The 20,195-nt window shown below is 33.8% G+C and overlaps 1 protein-coding gene across 3 annotated transcripts in view; it reads left to right on the top strand.

The window, feature by feature from the left end:
• Window positions 1-19,916, top strand: part of ROCK1 (Rho associated coiled-coil containing protein kinase 1) — a 158,449-nt gene extending 138,533 nt beyond the window's left edge. For 2 of the 3 annotated variants that reach the window (XM_023241802.2, XM_011288079.4), the window contains exons 26-33: window positions 2,218-2,406; window positions 3,257-3,416; window positions 9,984-10,054; window positions 10,255-10,343; window positions 15,555-15,633; window positions 15,788-16,049; window positions 16,972-17,179; window positions 18,375-19,916. In XM_023241802.2, coding sequence (XP_023097570.1) covers window positions 2,218-2,406; window positions 3,257-3,416; window positions 9,984-10,054; window positions 10,255-10,343; window positions 15,555-15,633; window positions 15,788-16,049; window positions 16,972-17,179; window positions 18,375-18,381 — 1,065 coding nt within the window. In that variant the 3' untranslated portion in view covers window positions 18,382-19,916. The remainder of the gene's footprint in view (window positions 1-2,217; window positions 2,407-3,256; window positions 3,417-9,983; window positions 10,055-10,254; window positions 10,344-15,554; window positions 15,634-15,787; window positions 16,050-16,971; window positions 17,180-18,374) is intronic. The other variant, XM_023241801.2, reaches the window with a different exon arrangement.
• The last annotated feature ends 279 nt before the right edge of the window (window positions 19,917-20,195 follow it).

The following is a 20,195-nucleotide window of genomic DNA, read 5'->3' as shown; positions in this document are numbered from 1 at the left end:
GCGGAGCCCAAAACAACATAAGTTGAAAGAAAACAAACTAAGAATATTTACAACAAATGTAGAGAAATACAAATAAAAGAGGGTCTACAAATAAAAAGACAATCTTCTATGAAAAAAAAGTAAGAGACATTTGAGAAAAAAAGAATTTTAAAAAGCTAACCCATTACCATAAACCAAGAAATAAAAATTAAACCAATAATGAGGTATCTTTTTGACAAATGGGCACATTTGAGTGAGAGAGATATAATACTCCTCTTTAGCAAGAACATAGGGAAATTTATTTGTGTAGTTTTTGAGGGAGTAAACTATGAGAACAATTAACAGAATAACATATTTTAATGTGCATATTCTTCGATCCAGTAACTGCACACTTAGGAATTTATCCTGTATACATAACTCCATAAATGCTCAAAAGAAACACATACAAATGTAATTACAGCAACAACTTTAAAAATTTTTTTAACGTTTATTCATTTTTGAGAGACAGAGACAGATCGTGAGTGGGGGGGAGGGCAGAGAGACGGAGACACAGAATCCAAAGCAGGCTCCAGGCTCTGAGCCATGACGGACCGACTGAGCCACCCAGGCGCCCCTACAGCAACAACATTTTTTTTTTGTAATGTTTATTTTTGAGAGAGAGAGAGAGAGAGAGAGAGAGAGAGAGAGAGAGGGAAAGTGCAAGTGGGGAGGTCCAGAGAGAAAGGGAGATACAGATTCTGAAGCAGGCTCCAGGCTCTGAGCGGTCAGCACAGAGCCCGATACGGGCTCGAACTCACGGACCACGAGATCATGACCTGAGCTGAAGTCAGACTCTTAATGAGCCACCCAGGCACCCCACAACATTATTTTTAACGGTGAAAAATAAAAATAACCCAACCACCCATCAGCATAGTATTGATAAATCATAATATATCCATACAATACAGAGCAAAGGAGCCATTAAAAATAAATGAAATAGACATATATGTAATGACATGGGGAAATTGTATTTCCCATGATATATGATATAGTATTAAATTTAAAAAGCGAGTTGCAGCACAGAATGTATAGCATGATCCCATTTTCTAATTTAAATATCCATGTAATCAGCTTATATACATAAGGAAAAGTTTAGAAGGATACACACCCAGCAGATTGAAAAAAGAGACTTTAGCAGAGGTACTCTTTGATGGGTGATACTACAAGAGCTTTTCACTTTCTTCATAATGTAGTTCTTTTATTTTTCTTTTAATATGTTAGATTTACTGTTAGAAAAATAACAATATGCATTATGAGTTCAATGAAATAAGCATTTACTCCATTAAAATATGTATATGGGCTCCTCATCCTAGATAGGACTAAATGTACATGGAAATGATGGTAGTTGGGCTTTTTTTCTGTTTTAATGGAAAAATCTTCGGTTTCTTTTAAACATAATTGCAGAAAATACCATGACTTATGTTTTAGTTTATGTAGCTTAATTTCACATGCTTTTAACACTTCTCAATTTGAATATGTTCTTTCCTTCTGGCAAAAGGGATTAACCTCAACTGTTCTCTCTTACATTCAAAAGGGCCTCAGTATGGCCTGGTAGATACCGTCTCCTTACTTACCTACTTGTCCCAAGGAAAAAAATTATCTTGGGCCTTTTTGCCTGTGTGTGGTTTCATCTGATTATAATGCCATCTCCTTGGTTCTTCTCTTTAATACTATTTCTTCTTTGCTTATCCAACTCTTATTTGTCTTTTTAAGAAACATATGTGGACACATGTGCAGGTACACCAGGAAGCCACCCCTGACTTCCCCAGGTCTCAGTTAGGTACTGCTCCCATAGCACCATTGTTAGCCTCTTTTCTTTTAACTCCCCACTCTGTACTATAATGCGTGCTTGTCTGGCTCCTCCATCAGACTATGATACCTTTGAGGCATAACTCTATTTTTTGTCTTTATATCTAGTACCTATCAAAGTGCCTACGTACAGTATATTGCTGAATAAGTATTGAACAGTAAATGAATTTTTACAAGACTTAATCTGGTTCTTAAATTTGAACAATGAGATAAAACAGTAATAGTTACTTGTGCTACCAGTTATGTTCCAACCTTTATTAGGTTCTTCTGATTTTCCCACACAAAATAGTCCTTCCTGATTTTGAGGAAGAAAATACATTTTTAGTGGAGATTCAAATCAGATGGTTCCAACATAGATCCTTATTTAATAATATTTTAATATTTGAACAGGCTGTTAACAAGTTGGCAGAAATAATGAATCGGAAAGATTTTAAAATTGATAGAAAGAAAGCTAATACACAGGATTTGAGAAAGAAAGAAAAGGAAAATCGAAAGCTTCAACTGGAACTCAACCAAGAAAGAGAGAAATTCAACCAGATGGTGGTGAAACATCAGAAGGAACTGAATGACATGCAAGCGGTAAGGTTTGTGTGTGTGTAGGATTATTTTCTTAATTTGTTATGTCTGTTTATACCTATTATCTATTGATCTTCTCTAGATATTTTTAGCATAAAAATGCATATTCAGGTTTATACTCTCCACAGTTTGATCATTATTACTCTAATATGAACCATGATGTTGAAAAACTAGAAAGATACTCCATTTCTTATTAACCATGATAATTTTTACCCATTAGCATTTGCTTGATTAGAGATGCTCCTTTGAGAGAATCAAAAAGAAGTTTTGCCTTTTTGGTTTTTGATTAAAATTGAGATACGACTGGTATAATACTACAGTTAAGTTAGAGGATTTGAAGTATTGTATATTTTTTTGTTTTCTCTAATCAGGACTCACTTTTCTGAAATCAAAATATCAAACTTAATTTTTTTTTATACTTCCTGGCCTGTAAATAGCACAAAATTGAGAACTGGTCTCTGGTCCTAGATTGACTTGGATACAAGCACTGACTCTCTATCATTTATGGTTTTACCATCCTGAGAAGCTTTCCATATTTTTTAAACTGTTTCATTTGAAGCCATAAAAGCATTTCCTACTGTTTTAACAGGTGTTTGATTTTTGTGTTTTGATGCTTTATATTTAAAAAATATAAACAAAATTTGTTGAAAGCAAGGAGAAAAGGAGTTTACCAAGCAATGTATTAATGAGGAAGAGAACTTGCATTTTTTACAATTGTATCAAAATCTGTGGTAGTAAACATTCATGAAGTTTATACTAATTTTTTGGTATTAGTTTTAGATTCTTCATAGTTCCATTAATTCTTAATTTTTAATTTGAAAATTTGATTTTGATTTCTTTATTTCAAAAATAGCAATTGGTAGAAGAATGTACACATAGGAATGAGCTTCAGATGCAATTGGCTAGCAAAGAGAGTGATATTGAGCAATTGCGTGCTAAACTTTTGGACCTTTCGGATTCTACAAGTGTTGCTAGTTTTCCTAGTGCTGATGAAACTGATGGAAACCTTCCAGGTAAGAACATTTCTTTTACTTCATTCAGGTTTGCTTCATTCATGGAAATTAACGTATGTTACTTTCATTTAGCTTTCTACCTCTTTGTCATTTTATTTTTCCCATGGATCCTTAAGAAGAAATTTATGCTTCTGTTAGCCAAAGTCTGATTATGTTTGCATTTTATAGAATAAAAGCAGTCAAAAGAAATTTTAGGCTATTAAAATAAATTTGAGAGGCTCTACCTGAATAGAAATCTGAAAAAGGTTTTGAACCAAAACAGCCTAACTGCATGGTGAAAGCTGAAGCTGCTTATACCTCTCACTATTTAAAGAAAATTATTATATGTGTTTTCATGAGTAGCAGCTCTTTAATGTACTGTGGGTTTTTTTGTTTTTATGTATTTCTGTGCAAAAACTAAGAACTGTACTTAATAATCAGAACCATAGCAGCCTATGTATAGACCTTTCTAAAGTAGTAGAGATAAACTCCAGTCAGACTTTAAGTTTTGAATTTAGAGAAATAGATAAAAGGGATTGAGAGATGCAGTTAGGGGGCAGAGAGTCAAGTAAAGGCAAAAGTGAGAGTATCTAGGATTTCAGACTTTTCCGATGTCTTTTTTTTTTCTCCCAGTTGAGAATCAATTAAAATTCTTGCATTTACTGTAGGGTAAGTTATAGTACATTTATGTCTTTTTAACAGAGATAAGCAATACACATAATACACGTTCAGTTTAGAAGTGAATAGGTTATAAATATTAAAACATGCATTACAAATTTTAAAGATATAAATGTTTACATACACACACAAACTTGACATACTGCTGCTTATCATTTTTTTTTAATGTTTATTTTTGAGAGAGGGAGGGGCAGAGTGTGAGCAGGGGTGGGGCAGGGAGAAAGAGGGAGATACAGAATCTGAAGCAGGTTCCAGGCTCTAAGCTGTCAGCACAGAACCCGATGCGGGGCTCAAACCCGTGAACCGTGAGATCATGACCTGAGTTGAAGTCAAGACACTTAACCAACTGAGCCTACCTGAGTGGCCCCTACATACTACTGCATATTATTAGTTCAAGGTTTTGGAAGTCTTGTTTACATGGCCATAAACTTGAAAATTGATTTTAATTTGTGTATTTCCTGTGTAATGTGTTAATAGATATTTATGAAGTAGCACATTTTATATTATAGTGATTCTATTTTAACATACTGTTTTTTGAGAATTTGATATAAAAAACTTAATAGACTACTTAGAAAATGGTATTATTGTTCTTGGTCAAGAAAGTGGGACTCAAAGTGAAAAGTGAATTCAACTCTTACTTATATACCATGTAATCCCTGCCCTCCTTCTTTTGTGTGTTTTCTAGCCCAAAATCAGATCTCTTAGAAGGGCATGGAGTAAAATTTCTTATTATAGTGGTCAAGGAATTCCTTCGCTTTTCCCATGTTTGGTTTTCTGAAACCTTCTGCCTCTTGAGAATCTTGTAGGTGCATGTCCTTTATCAGAGAATCACTTTGGATTTAACAAGAACCTCTTGCTTCAGCTGTTGTTTAAAAACTTTCAAAAGTTAGATTTAATCATCAGTATGACTTTTAGGGGTGTTTGGCTACATTCTTTCAATTGTTGAACTGAAATTGTAGCTTAGAGTCCAGGAATTCTTTCTATTTAGATAAAGTTAAATATCCTGTCCAGGTTTTTTGTCTTTATTCCACCCCTTTCCCTTTAACTTTGGTTATAATGTCTTATTATGTGTATCTTGGTTTTCTTTTTATTAGGTTAAACATTTCAGTCAATCCACTATTGGTAAATACTATTCAGAAAAAATTTGAATTGAATGATGAGTTTGAGGGACATCTAAAGAGGAGGAAGGTGATGAGTTTTGTCCTCCATTCTGGCTTATTCAGGAAAACTAAACTCAGAGGACGATCAGATGGTTTGATTCGCTGACTTAAGTTAGGGATCCATTTAGATTTCAGAATCCTGACCTAATAAATACACTTAGAATCAGTCAGCAGAGGGGTGCATGGGTAGCTCAGTTGGTTAAGTGTCCAACTTTGGCTTAGGTCATCATCTCATGGCTCCTGAGTTCAAGGCCCCACGTCGGACTCTGTGCTGACAACTCAGCCTGGAGCCTGCTTCAGATTCTGTCTCCATCTCGCTCTCTGCCCCTCCCCTATTTGCACTCTGTCCCTCTCTCAAAAATAACATTTTTTTTTTTAATTTTAGAAAATTAAACTACAGACTGAAAAAGGAAGAACTTTGAATGGAATACATTTACTCAAAAGTTAAAATAAAGGCCTTTTGAAATATGGATCATATTTTTTAGTTCAGTGAGATGGGTGTTTATAGGTAGTTGGGTGGATGAACTGATAATATAACTTAGTTTTAGATTTCATCATTCAATATAAAGATTCTCATTTAATTATCTTGTATATCTAGAGCTCAGTCTCTACTTGTCCTTAAGTAGATAAAATCTCTCCTGTTTCCCAATTCTAAAAAGCTTAGAAAAAAAATTATCTGTTATACAACCTTCTGAAGTTCTTAAATTACTTTTATTCTAATTCTTTTATGTTTTCATCCTCCTTTTGGTTCTGTAGCAGGTTGTGGCATAGCACACTGTGTAAATATAAAGATTACACTTGAGTTAAGATTTTCCTATTGCCTCAGTGACAAAAAGACAACGTGATAACTCCCTTATTCTTTCTCTTTCCTTCTTTTGGAACTATTGACCTAATAATCTGAAAAGAATGTAAAAGTAGATGAAGCACTAGGAAAAACACTTGGTATCAATATTCTAATATTCATTATCTCTTGTGGATTATCTGCCTCATTCTCTTTCCATCTAACTTTATGTCTCTCAGTCTTTGAAATTTAAACCTGTAAATGGTGGATTTCTTGGTGTGTTTCCAAGTATTTAAGTATATGAGAACTTCCAGCTTGCCCAAATCTAATCAATGATTTGGAGATGATGCATCTGAATTCTTGAACATTAATTTCATTTTTATATCACTTCTGAATATAATTAAAATATTTGGCAATGGTTCCATAGCTCTGTTTCTTAAGCAGTATGTGTTTATGCAAGTAAACTTTGATAGTCTTCAGCAGTTAACTTTGATATTTAAATTCGCTGTATTAGATATTGATTTATATATAGTCTCTGTGTCTCTTATTTGGGTAAAGGAATCAATTGCTGATTTTCATGGTACATACATAAATTTTTTATAAGTTAAAATTGCTTTACAAATACATAAAACCTGGAGCCAAGTTGTATTTGTACTTTGTACTTTTGTAGCATATTATTGATGATAATGTAGAGTTAGGAGTCCTCAACATTTTTTAATCTGGAGAAGCTGATTTCTGTGTTTGTGATGGAAAAGATGGAATTTAAAACATTTTACTTTCAGATTGCTACATATGTCACAAGTTGTCATGGTTTTAAAGGAGGTTTATGTATACACACACACACACACACACACACACACACACACACACACACTAATATGTTAACTTGTATGTAAGACATGAGTAAGTAAACAGAGGAGAAGCTAGTATGTAGTTTTTAATTTGTCCCTGAGCTTAGTTCACCTGCTTTTGTGAAGGGAATGCACCGGAAGGAAAAACTAAAATTCTCTCCTGTAACCCTGTTGTTTTAAATTGGTGAAAACCTGGGGCTCCTGGTTGGCTCAGTTGGTTAAGTGTCCAACTTCGGCTCAGGTCATGATCTGACAGCTTGTGGGTTTGGGCCCCGCATCCGGCTCTGTGCTGATAGCTCAGAGCCTGGAACCTGCTTCAAATTCTGTGTCTCCCTCTCTCTCTGCCTCTCCCCCACTTGCACTCTGTCTGTTTTAAAAATAAATACAGGGGCGCCTGGGTGGCTCAGTCGGTTAAGCGTCCGACTCTGGCTCAGGTCATGATCTCGCGGTCCGTGAGTTTGAGCCCCGCATCGGGCTCTGTGCTGACAGCTCAGAGCCTGGAGCCTGTTTCAGATTCTGTGTCTCCCTCTCTCTCTGACCCTCTCCCGTTCATGCTCTGTCTCTCCCTGTCTCAAAAATAAATAAACGTTAAAAAAAATTTTTTTAAATTAAAAAATAATAATAAAAATAAATACACATTTAAAAAATCTAAAAAAATATATTATTATAAATTGATGAAGACCTTCACATATCCTCAGCACCTTTTTTTGAGTTCCAAATTTCATTTAATTTAAATGGGAACAAATAAAAAAGGGCTTATTTAATTCATAAAATGTCTTTGATGTACAAAATTTCTTAAGAAACACTGAAATGACAGATAAAGTCATAACCTACAACAATCCATTGAAAATACATTAAAGAAAACACTGGCAGATAATCCAAACCTAGAGTCATAAAGCATAAATATTTTTGGCATATATTCTCATAGGAGAAATAACTTGAGTGTGGGGTATTTTGGCATACACAATTTTGTGTAAAGGTCAAATTTCGGTGGCTTTCACATATTTTCTGTGAGGAATTACTGGTAGTAACTTGGAGGAGTAAACGAGCTGCAATTTGGAGCACACCGAAGGAAAATTTTCCTAACAATAACTTGATGCTTTTGTAAGAATATTTGTGAGTGATTAGCAACCTTCTGCGTGTTGTTTAATGTAAAACTGCCCTTTGGTTTTTTTTTTTAATGTTTATTTTTGAGGGAGCGGAAGCAGGGGAGGGGCAGAAAGAGGGGGACCCAAGATCCAAAGAGGACTTTGCCCTGATAGGCTGATAGCAGTGAGCCTGCCGGGCTCAAACTCAAGAAATGTGAGATCATGACCTGAGCCGAAGTTGGACACTTAACCGACTGAGCCACCCAGGTGCCCCTAAAACTGCCCTTTGGTTTTTAAACCATCATTTATAAAGGGTAGCTGTAACTGGCTAATTCAGGGGGGAAAAGCAGAACTGTAAAATAATCAAAATATATACCTACTCTGTGTGTCAGATGCCTTGAAATATATAAAAATAGTGTCAGGATATGGTCCCTGATCTTACAAAACTTACTAAGGAACTACTTAAGGAGACAAAACAATTATTGATGAACTAAGAAGTTGCTGGGAGTAGTTGGGAGAAGAGGATTGTTTTGAGCTGAGTTTTCTCATTATTTTCTCCACCTTAACAACTATAATTTAGATGAAGAGGAGTAACAAAAGCAAAAGACAGGTACATGGAAGAAGTTGGTACAAGAAGAATATTCAATTCAATTAACTGCAAAGCTTTTTAGTTAAGGACAGAATAGCATGGTGTTCTAGGAACACAAGCTCAGAAATTAGCCTGCCAGGGTAAACTCTATAGCTTTGACAGTTACTGAGAGAGTATACCCTTGGACAAGTCAGTTTACCTTCTAAGCTTTGGTGTTCTTCATTTGTAAATGGAGGATGATTGTAGAATCTATCCTATCCTATATTCATAGGAATATAATATACATTCATGGGATAATATACATAGATTAAATGTGACATTACTTGGAAAGCACATGTCAAACAAGTGTTCGGTAAATGTTACCTATTGTTACGATTACTTTAAGACTTAGATGTTTTACAGCTTTTATATGTGGGGAAAGGCATTATATATTCCTGTTAGGGTCATGATTTAAGCATTGTACTTGAAAATTGCTTACTTTTTTATTTTTTTGTGTTTTAAATCATAAGACAGATATAGAAAAAAATACTCTTATCTCTAACCTGATATAAAATAATGATTTCTGATAATCATCTTTTTCCTTCAGATATTTCTCATAAACATTAATTATATTTAAACAGTAATAATATTTATTTTTAAATGCCCTGATTGTATTAGTCAAGGAATTTCGGGTATGCACAAACTGTTTAAAGTAATAGCTGACCAACTCAATGCTATGTTTTTTGGCTATTTATTAAGTTCTGGTATCACATACTTAAAAGTCTTTATTTATACCTCTTTAGTTTGAAAAGAATTACAATTGGACTTTAACACTAGAATTAAGTACCCCCTCAACCAGATTTTAGCAATTTTATTGAAATTATTATAGGTGTTTTACCAAAAAGTTTATCAGAATATTGTGCTAAGAAAACAAATAAAATGCTTGTCTCTTATTCTTTGTATCTAGTTGATTCTGCCTGCATTCCTTATTTATTTATCTTCTATTCTTATCTTCTGTGAGTAATAGGACACCTCTCTGTACTTTTGCTTGCTCTTTCTTGTGTAAATCATCGCTCTGATTTGTTCCACTTGCTGCATTTTTTATTTTGCTAAATAGTTTTATAAGTGTTAAATGATATTTAAAGTCTTCTGTATCATATCCCATTTAAGCCGCAATCCATTCCAGTCTTGCCTGGCTCTAAAGGGTATTGTTTTACTTCATACTTTTATAATTAAGTACTAAATGTTAATTTTATGGGAAAAGTGGCTTGGAATTTTTTTCTGCAATATTTGTATGGCCATTACAGTTGATTTGTGTGATTGAAGCATGGAAGAGCAAATTGTAGCACTTATTCATTTAGCTGTGTTCAAATGCCTGTTGCTGCATGCCATCAAACAACTTGTAATAGCTTTCCTCTTACTACTACTTAAGGCTGAATACTATATATTCTTTTGCTCCTAGAGTCAAGAATTGAAGGCTGGCTTTCAATACCAAACAGAGGAAATATCAAACGATATGGCTGGAAGAAACAGGTATATATGCCTTGTTTTTTCTAATTGATAATCTGTTACATATTTTACTTTTAAAACATACAACTTGTATTAATTGCTGTTATTAGCATTGATCTTAGATTAATACAGTATACTTTAGACATAAATGACAAGTATTGTGCTTATTTTAAACCACATTAATGTTGGTCTTATATATCTTCCTCTTTTTTTCCTCATTTCAGTATGTTGTAGTAAGCAGCAAAAAAATTTTGTTCTATAACGATGAGCAAGATAAGGAACAATCCAATCCATCCATGGTATTGGACATAGAGTAAGTTGCCTTTCGTTGAATTTTAAATCATCAGGGTGATAATTTATGATAATTATTTTTAGACATACAATTTAGTTTATGTTTTGTTATTTAAATGATATTGCCTACTTTTCCTAACAAATTTTAAAACTTCATATTCGGGGCACCTGGGTGGCTCAGTTGGTTGAGCATCCGACTCTTGATTTCAGCTCAGATCATGATCTCACAGTTCGTGGGTTCAAGCCCCACATCAGGCTCTGCACTGACAGTGTGGAGCCTGCTTGGGATTATCTCTCTCCCCCTCTCTCTGTCCCTCCCCCACTCTCTCTATCTTTCAAAATAAATAAACTTGAAAAAATTTTTTAAATAAAAAATAGAACTCCATATTAAATCTAACTTTAGCAAAATGTAAGGGGGAAGATTTTGCAAAGCTGATAAATGTATTCTAAAGACAAATTTTTTATTTCAAATGTTTATTAGTTTTAGGTTCAGAGAGCATCTCCAAAAGTGCTGTATATGATTATGCTGTCATTGTTAAGGATATACAAATACATCTTTTGCTTTTAGTAGTAGATCACAGAGGCCTTTAATAAGCTTAGGATTTTTCCTTGTATTCGTTCTAAAACCATTTCTTAAGCACTGCTGTCTGTATCATCGTGAGTGCTATAGATTGTACAAAGGTGAGTAAGACAGTTCCATATTTAAGGAGCTTACATACAAGTAGTAGAAAAGGTAAAACATGCAACAAAATATAAATTCAAAGTGAGATGTGGTGGGTGCTATTCATGAAAAATATAAACTTAAAATGAAGTGTTGGCATTCGTTTGGAATTAAACATTTGTGAAATCAATTATATCTAGAATGTAAAAAGAATTGAGCAGCTACCAGAGCGTTCTGAAATTTTATTTCCCATTTTTCTCCTTTTTTCAATTATAGTTAACATACAGGGTTATATTAGTTTCAGGTGTACAATATAGTGAGCCAACAATTCCATATTTACTCAGTGCTCATCACAATAAGTGTAATCTTAATCCCCTTCACCTATTTTACCCACCCCCCCACCCACCTCCCTTCTGGTAACCATCAGTTTGTTCTCTAAGAGTCTGTTGTTTTTTTGTCTCTTTTTTTTTCTTTGTTCATTTGTTTCTTAAATTTCACTTACGAGTGAAATAGGGTATTTATCTTTCCCTGACTGACTTATTTCATGTAACATTATACCCTCTAGGTCCAAGGTCCATCTATGTTGTTGGAAATGGCAAGGTTTCATTCTTTTTTATGGCTAATACTCTATTCACCCATATCTTGGCTATTATAAATAATGCTGGAATAAACATAGGGGTTGTATATATCTCTTCAAATTAGTGTTTCCGTATTCTTTGAATAAATACCTGGTAGTGGAATTACTGGATCATATGGTAATTCTATTTTTAACTTTTTGAAAAACCTTTGTACTGTTTTCCTTAGTGGCTGCACCAGCATGCATTCCCAACAGTGCACAAGGGTTCCTTTTTCTCCTATCCTTGCCAACACTTGTTGTTTCTTATATTTTTAATTCTAGCTATTCTGACAGGTATGAGGTGTTATCTCATTGTTGTTTCAATTTGCATTTCCCTGATGGTTACTGATGTTGAGCATCTTTCAATGTGTCTGTTGGCCATCTGTGCGTCTTCTTTGGAAAAATGTCTATTCGTGTCCTCTGCCCATTCTTAAATTGGATTCTTTGGGAGTTTTTTGGTGTTGAATTATATAAGTTCTTTATATATTTTTTATATTAACCCCTTATCGCATACATCATTTGCAAATATCTTCTCCCACTCAGTAGGTTGATGGCTTGTTCTGTTGATGGTTTTTTTGCTGTGCAAAAAGCTTTTTATTTTGGTGTAGTCCTAATAGTTTAATTTTGATTTAGTTTCCCTTGCCAAAGGAGACATATCTAGAAAAATTCTTTGACCTTATCAAAGAGATTACCACTTATGTTTTCTTCTAGAAGTTTTATGGCTTCAGATCTCACGTTTAGGTCTTTAATCCATTTTGAGTTTATTTTTGTGTATGGTGTAAGAAAGTAGTCCAGTTTTATTTTTTTGCATGTAGCTATCTAGTAATTTTCCCAGCACCATTTGTTGAAGAGACATTTTTCTGTTTTGTATTTTTGCTTTCTTTGTTGCAGATTAATTAATCATAAAAACATGGGTTTATTTCTGGGCTCTCTATGCTGTTCTATTGATCTATGTGTTTGTTTTTGTACCAGTACCATACTGTTTTGATATCCTAATTCTTTGAAGAAGCATTGGTTGTAAAAATTTAAGTGTTCAACCTAAATGGAATAATACATAAATACTAATATTAGAGAAATCATCTTTCAACTAACTTAAATGCTTTCAGATTGATGAAAGTTTGTCTTACCTTTTTATTGAAGTATAATTTTTATAAAATGCCTAAATCATAAGTGTTCTGTTCTTTTGACAGTTATAAACACCCATGTAATCATTACCCATAACAAGATAAAGAATATTTCCATCAGGGCGCCTGGGTGGCTCAGTCGGTTAAGCGGCCGACTTCAGCTCAGGTCATGATCTCGCGGTCAGTGAGTTCAAGCCCCGCATCGGGCTCTGTGCTGACAGCTCAGAGCCTGGAGCCTGTTTCAGATTCTGTGTTTCCCTCTCTCTGACCCTCCCCTGTTCCTGCTCTGTCTCTCTCTGTCTCAAAAATAAATAAACGTTAAAAAAAAAAAAAAAGAATATTTCCATCATCCTAGAAAGCCCACTTATACCATTTTCTCAGGGGGAAAAAAAACATCTGAATTCTGTTACTGAGTTTTGCCTATTCTAGAACTTCATATAAATGGAATCATATGATATGTATTCTTTTGTGCCTGGCATCTTTCACCCAGCATAGTGTTTTGCTATGTGTATCAATTGCTGAATATATTCAGCAATTCCTTTTATTACTGAATAATATTCCATCAAATTAATATATCTCAATTTGTTTATCCATTCTTCTGTTGAGGAACATTTGGCTTGCTTTCAATTTGGGGTTGTTATAAATAAGACTGTTATGAACATTCTTTTGGTGGATTTATGTTTTCATTTTTCATGTGTAATTACTTAGTGGAATCCTGGGTATTGAGTAAGTCTGTGTTTAATCTTTTAAAAATCTACCAAATAGTCCCCAGAAATAGTTACACTTTGTTATGCTCACCAGCAGTATATGAGTTACAGTTGTTCCATGTTTTCACCATCATATGGTGCTGTCAGTCTTTGATTTATGCTGTTCTTTTATTTTATTTTTATTATTTTTAAGTTTTTAATTTTAATACCAGTGTAGTTAACATTTTAGCTATTCTAATGAAGATGAAATGCTGTCTCATTATTGTCTTAACTTGTATTTTCCCCATGACTAATGATACCAAAATTTTTTTCAGATGTTTATTGGCCATTTGTATATCTTAAATATCTCCATGTCTTTTGCCCATTTTTAATTGGATTACTTACCTTTTTTAAGATAGATTTGTAAATCTTTTTTTTTTTTTTAATGTTTTTTAAATTTACTTTTGAGAGAGAGACAGAGTACAAGCAGGGGAGGGGCAGAGAGAGAAGGAGACACAAATCTGAAGCAGGCTCCAGGCTCTGAGCTGTCAGCACAGAGCCCGATGCGGGGCTCAAACTTGTGAACTGCGAGATCATGACCTAAGCTGAAGTTGGAAGCTTAACCGACTGAGCCACCCAGGTGTCCCTGTAAAAGTTCTGTATATATATTCTGGATATGGGTTCTATATCAGAAACATGCAGTGCAAATATTTCCTAATCTGTGGCTTGCCTATTCATTTTCTTTATGGTGTCTTTTAATGGAAACAAATTTATTAATTTTTTAAAAGATAGCTTTTTGTAGTCTGTCCAAGAAATTTTGCTTCTCCAAAAATTGTGAAAGTATTCTGTGTTTTCTTTTAGGAGCTTTCTATTTCTAGGCTTTACATTTAAGTTCTGATTTAAAAAAATTTTTTTAATGTTTATTTATTTTAGAGAGAGACACAGAACGTGAATGGGGCTGGGGGCAGGGGGAGGGTGCAGAGAGAGAGGGAGACACAGAATCTGAAGCGGGCTCCAGGCTCCGAGCTGTCAGCAGAGAGCACATCACGGGCTTGAACTCACAAACTACAAGATCATGACCTGAGCCAAAGTCAGACACTTAACTGACTGAGCCACCCAGCCACCCCTTAAGTTATGATTAATCTCAGAATTTATTTTTGTGTTTGGTAAGAGGTTGCAGTTAAAGTTACTTTTGTATGTGCGTGTATATTTTCCATGTGGATATCTGGTTATTCCAGTACTATTTATTTTTATATATTCATCTTGAATCCTCTAATCTTGTTTATTTACTAGTTTTATTGGGTTTTCCACAGGGGTTTTCTACAAATACAATCACATCATCTCCAAATAATGATAGTTTTATCTCTTTCCAGTCTGTTATGCCTTTATCACATAAATGGATTCATATGATCACCACCAAATACAGAGCAGTTCCATCACAGGGAACCATCATGCTACCCTTTTATAGCCATAACAAGTACCATTTCTGCTCCCACCTGTAATCCTGTTCTCCATCTCCATAATTTTGTGTTTTTAAGCATGGTCATGTAGGTGGAATCAAATAGTTTATAACCTTTGAGATTGTCTCTTTTCATTCAGCATAATTCTCTTGAGATTCATTCAAGTTACCATTTGTTTCTCTTTATTGTTGAGTAGTATTCCATGGTATGAATGTACCAGTGTTTAACCATTCATTTGGGCTGTTTTCAGCTTTGGGCTATATATGAACATTCATATACAAGTTTTTTTATAAATATAAATGTTCATTTCTATGGAATAAAGGCCCAGGAATTCAGTTGCTGGGTCATATGTTAAGCATATGTTTGTTTCATTTTGTAAGAAACAGCCATGCTGTTTTTCAAAGTGGCTCTGCAGTTTTTACATTTCTACCACAATTATATGAGTGATCTAGTTTCTCTGCATCTTCGTTACCATTTGGTGTTGTTATTGTTTTTACTTTTTAAAGTCTGATAGGTGTACAGTGATGCCTACGGTGATTTTAATTTGCATTTCTCTAATGACTAATGATGTTGAACATCATTTCATGTGCTTATTTGCCACCTGTTTGTCCTCTTCAATGAAATGTTCATTTGTCTTTTACTGTAAATGAGTTTAATAGTTTATGTCCTGTTTATTTTCATCTTAGTAAATTGTTTCATGTTCGACCTGTAACCCAAGGAGATGTTTACAGAGCTGAAACTGAAGAAATTCCTAAAATATTCCAGGTGAAAACCTTAAATTCTAATTTTAGAAAATCTTTTATTTAATGACTAAATGCACTTTGTGAAGTATGCAAAAACACCAATGTTTTTTATAATTTGAAACTTATGTGTACAAATTAAGACTTTAAAATCTTCCTTTTACCATTCCTGAATGTAGATACTATATGCAAATGAAGGTGAATGTAGAAAAGATGTAGAGATGGAACCAGTACAGCAAGCTGAAAAGACTAATTTTCAAAACCACAAAGGCCATGAGTTCATTCCTACACTCTACCACTTTCCCGCCAACTGTGAGGCCTGTGCCAAACCTCTCTGGCATGTTTTTAAGCCACCTCCTGCCCTAGAATGTCGAAGATGCCATGTTAAGTGCCACAGAGATCACTTAGATAAGAAAGAGGACTTAATTTCTCCATGTAAAGGTAAGGCATAAAAATTACTTTTACAGTTTATAACAAATTAGAAAATTAAGTCCCATTAAAATAATTTCTTCAAGCGTAGCATTTTCTATACCAAGTTGAAAAGAGATTATAAGAAGTAGTATTTTGACACTAGAGGAGCAACATGTAGCTGTGATTTCACAGCTACAAATCTAGCTTTGAACATAATGTTTTTAAAGAGAATTGCCGCCTTATAAAAAAACTTACCTTTAAGAAATTACTCTAAATTGGAGAGAAGAGCTATAGGTGAGTTCCACTATATTATTTCTCCTTGAATTTTTGCCTCCTGCTTGTTTTCTTTTTGTTCGGTTTTCACTGCCTGGACCAACATGCAGGGTCATAAACAAATGTCTTCTAGTTTAGCAAGGGTAGCTTGAGGAAAAGAATATAGACGATAGCTATTTTAAGATAAGAAACTTAAGTTCTACAAATACATTAGTTTCACTTCTGCTTTTTTAAATTTTTTTTTTTTGCTTTATCTTTCTTAGTAGTTTGTGATTAATGTCTCCTTTTTAAATTTTCAGCCTTAATTAAGGAGAGATATTGTCCAAACTTAAGCATAGTAAATCTTTTAAAATTTTAAGAACTTACAAAATTATACATTCAGTGGGACCATTTTAGGTACTTACTGTATGACTTTATTTTTTCTATTTTTTAAAATGTTTATTTCTTTCTTCTGAGACATAGAGCACATGTGCACGCAAGCCCGGGAGGGGCAGAGAGAGAGGGAGAGAGAGAGAATCCCAAGCAGACTCTGCACTGTTAGCATGAAGCCCAGTGCACAGTTCAGTCTCACGAACCATGAGATCAAGACCTGAGCTGAAATCAAGAGTCTGATGTTTAGTTGACTGAGCCACCCAGATGCCCCTGTAAGACTTTGTGTCTTTTTTTTTTTTTTAAACAGTCAGTTATGATGTAACATCAGCAAGAGATATGCTGCTGTTAGCATGTTCTCAGGATGAACAAAAAAAATGGGTAACACATTTGGTGAAGAAGATCCCTAAGAATCCACCATCTGGTTTTGTTCGTGCATCCCCTCGAACACTTTCTACAAGATCCACTGCAAATCAGTCTTTCCGAAAAGTCGTCAAAAATACATCTGCAAAAACTAGGTAAGGATTGCAGTGTTAACCTTTTTGACAAAATGTGAAAGTGATTGGTTAATATCTATTAAAATCTAAAATCTAATTGTTCTTTTCCCCATAGAGGGCATCATTTGTAGTTAAGTATTTATATATGACATGAAATGACTTTACAAATTAGTTTGATTCCTGTTTGAAATTAATATGAAATTTATAAATTTCATATTTTATTCCAAGTCCATATCAGATTTCACTATCTTGGTTGGTGTACATGGCACATACTTAGCCCTTAAAGTTTTAAACAAATTGTGGTGGTTTTTCAATCACAATTATTTGGTATTATCAGTGAAAATGGTGTTGCAAATAAACTTCCCAGTTAAATATCCCTCTCCTCTTTTTTTTTAACTGATTTTGATAGAATTTTTTCAAAATATTTATATGATATAATAAACAACTGCAGGGCATAATTAAACCCTTTCCTGAAAAGAGGTAATAATGTCTTATTAAGTTCTCGTTTTATACATTTTTATACATAAATGAGGCTCAGAGGAATCAAGCCTCTTGGGCAAGATTACACAATGAGTTAGTGGCATTGTCAGGGTTGAAACCTATTTTTATTTTTATCCAATTCTGAAGCCTATGTTTTTTCTCCTATACCAAATACTGACTTTGCTAGAGTGTAACCCCTGTATTAAGAGGAACATTTTAATCTAGAAGCTGAGACCTAACACTGATTTGCATCTCTGCTAATGTCACTCAAGTCATCCAAGCAGACTTAAAACCATTTTTAATTCAACCATTTCTTCACTCCCTATTATTAATAACCAAGTCTATTCTTTGAAAATGCCTAAATAGTTAAGCATTACACCTTCTGTATTCTTCACCCACCATACTACTCTAGTGTATTATCACCTGACTCCTGACTTATTTCTGTAAAATCCTGTATGACTGTATAGGACAAAGCTAGATCTAAAACTATGTAAAATTGAGTTATAGTTTTGTAAAAAACAAAAGAACACCATGTGTTTGAAATAGAGTAGAAGCAAAAAGAAGACAATACAAAGTGTATTTTTCCTTTTCCTATTTTCCAAATTGTGTGTATTAATCACATATAAAAATAATATTTATTTACCTTTCTCTCTAAATTTGTTTCTTGAATTTTTAAACTGAATATATTTCTTAAATTACAATTTTTTCTTTTTTTGTCCCCCACCCCCCACCCCAGCAGTTAACCACGTGACCTAACGCCTTGTGGAATCATGTGGAATGCTACCTGATAAACCAGGCTTCTTTAACCATGCAGAGCAGACAGGCTGTTCCTTTGACACAAATATCACAGGCTTCAGGGTTAAGATTGCTGTTATTCTGTCCTTGCTTTGGCACAAAAGCACACTGAGGGTTTTTTTTGTTTTTTGTTTTAATTGCGGGTTTGCCTACAGGTAGATTAGATTAATTATTACTGTGTAATGCAAGTACAATTGGGGGAAAGCTTAGGTAGATATATTTTTTTAAAAAGGTGCTGCCTTTTTAAATTTCTAAGAAAACGCCTGTCAATCATGATAGAACACAGTTTTCCTCATATGAGTGAGAGGAAGGGACTTTCACTTTCAAGTGGAATGGCCAATCACTATGAAGATCAGCTCATGGAAGGAGTAAAGAAAATATCTCAAAATGAGACAACTGAAATTCTTTTAAATGACTTCAGTCTTTGTGCTCTTGCAAGACTATACAAAACTATTTTAAGAAAGCAGTGACATCACTTGACTTCAGTGCCCTCACTGTAGAATTTAAAAGCCTCACTTTTGATTGCCCATGGTGGACTTACGGAGAATAAATATTTTACATTATGCTTTACAAAATACTGTATGTGTTTGAGCACGTTTATAGATTGAGGAATGGGAGAAGGCGAAAAAACATTTTTTTTTTTACATTTAATCTATGCATTTTTGCCAAGCCATATTGAGTTATTTTACTACTAGAGACATTAGGAACTAACTGTACAAAAGAACCAAGTTTTAAAAGCATTTTGTGGGGTACATCATTTCTGTAATTGTATAATGTATTTCTTTGTGGTTTTAAGTGATAAAGACATTAAGTTAACAAACATATAAGAAATGTATGCACTGTTTGAAATGTAAATTATTCTTAGAACACTTTCAATGGGAGTTGCATTGTCCTTTTAGTGCCTTAATTTGAAAGAATTATTTTACTGCCATGACTAAATATAGAAATTTCAAAAGAACATATTTTCAAAAAATTATATGTCAGTGGGTTTTTCATTGATAATTGGTTTAATTTAAAATATTTAGAGGTTTGTTGGACTTTCATAAATTGAGTACAATCTTTGCATTAAACTACCTGCTACAATAATGAATGACTTTATAAAATTCTGCAAACTATGTAGGTTATATCAATATAAAATTATGACAATACATCTGTGATGTTTTCCAGTTAACATAGGAATTACCAGATAAATACTGTTAAACTCTTGTCCTATACAAGAGTTGATTCATATGGGCAGTATGATTTATTGTTTATTTTTTTAACCAAATACCTCCTCAATAATTTATAATGGCTTTGCAGTAATGTGTATCAAATAAGAAGCACTGGAAAACTGATTCGTCTCTAGGATGATATGCATGTTTCAAGTGGTATTGAAAGCCGCACTGATGGATATGTAATAATAAACATATCTGTTATTAATATGCTAATGACTCTGTGCTCATTTAATGAGAAATAAAAGTAATTTATGGATGGATACCTTTAATAATGACTGGTGTTTTCTCATGGCTGAAATGAATAGAAACCATGTTATAAATTAGTCCCTGACTGTATACCAATGTTTGTTAAATTCCATGCCTAGATTAAAGTGAGTTTTTAAAAGAAAATATCGTTTGGGCTTTAAAACAAGTTGTTACAGTTGAAATGAAAAGTCGGCTAATGTCTGTTGGGAAGCAATTTTCTGTAAGTCCCTTGCATTTCTCCACATCTTGTGACCAGTGGCTCTGACAGCCTTAGTTCTGGACTATCTTTACCAAAGATATTT

The sequence above is a fragment of the Felis catus genome, chromosome D3 (genome assembly GCF_018350175.1).
Source record: "Felis catus isolate Fca126 chromosome D3, F.catus_Fca126_mat1.0, whole genome shotgun sequence".
NCBI classification, from domain to species: Eukaryota; Metazoa; Chordata; class Mammalia; order Carnivora; family Felidae; genus Felis; species Felis catus.
The sequence above is the reverse complement of the archived record's forward strand: the minus strand, read 5'-3'. Positions and strand labels throughout refer to the sequence as shown.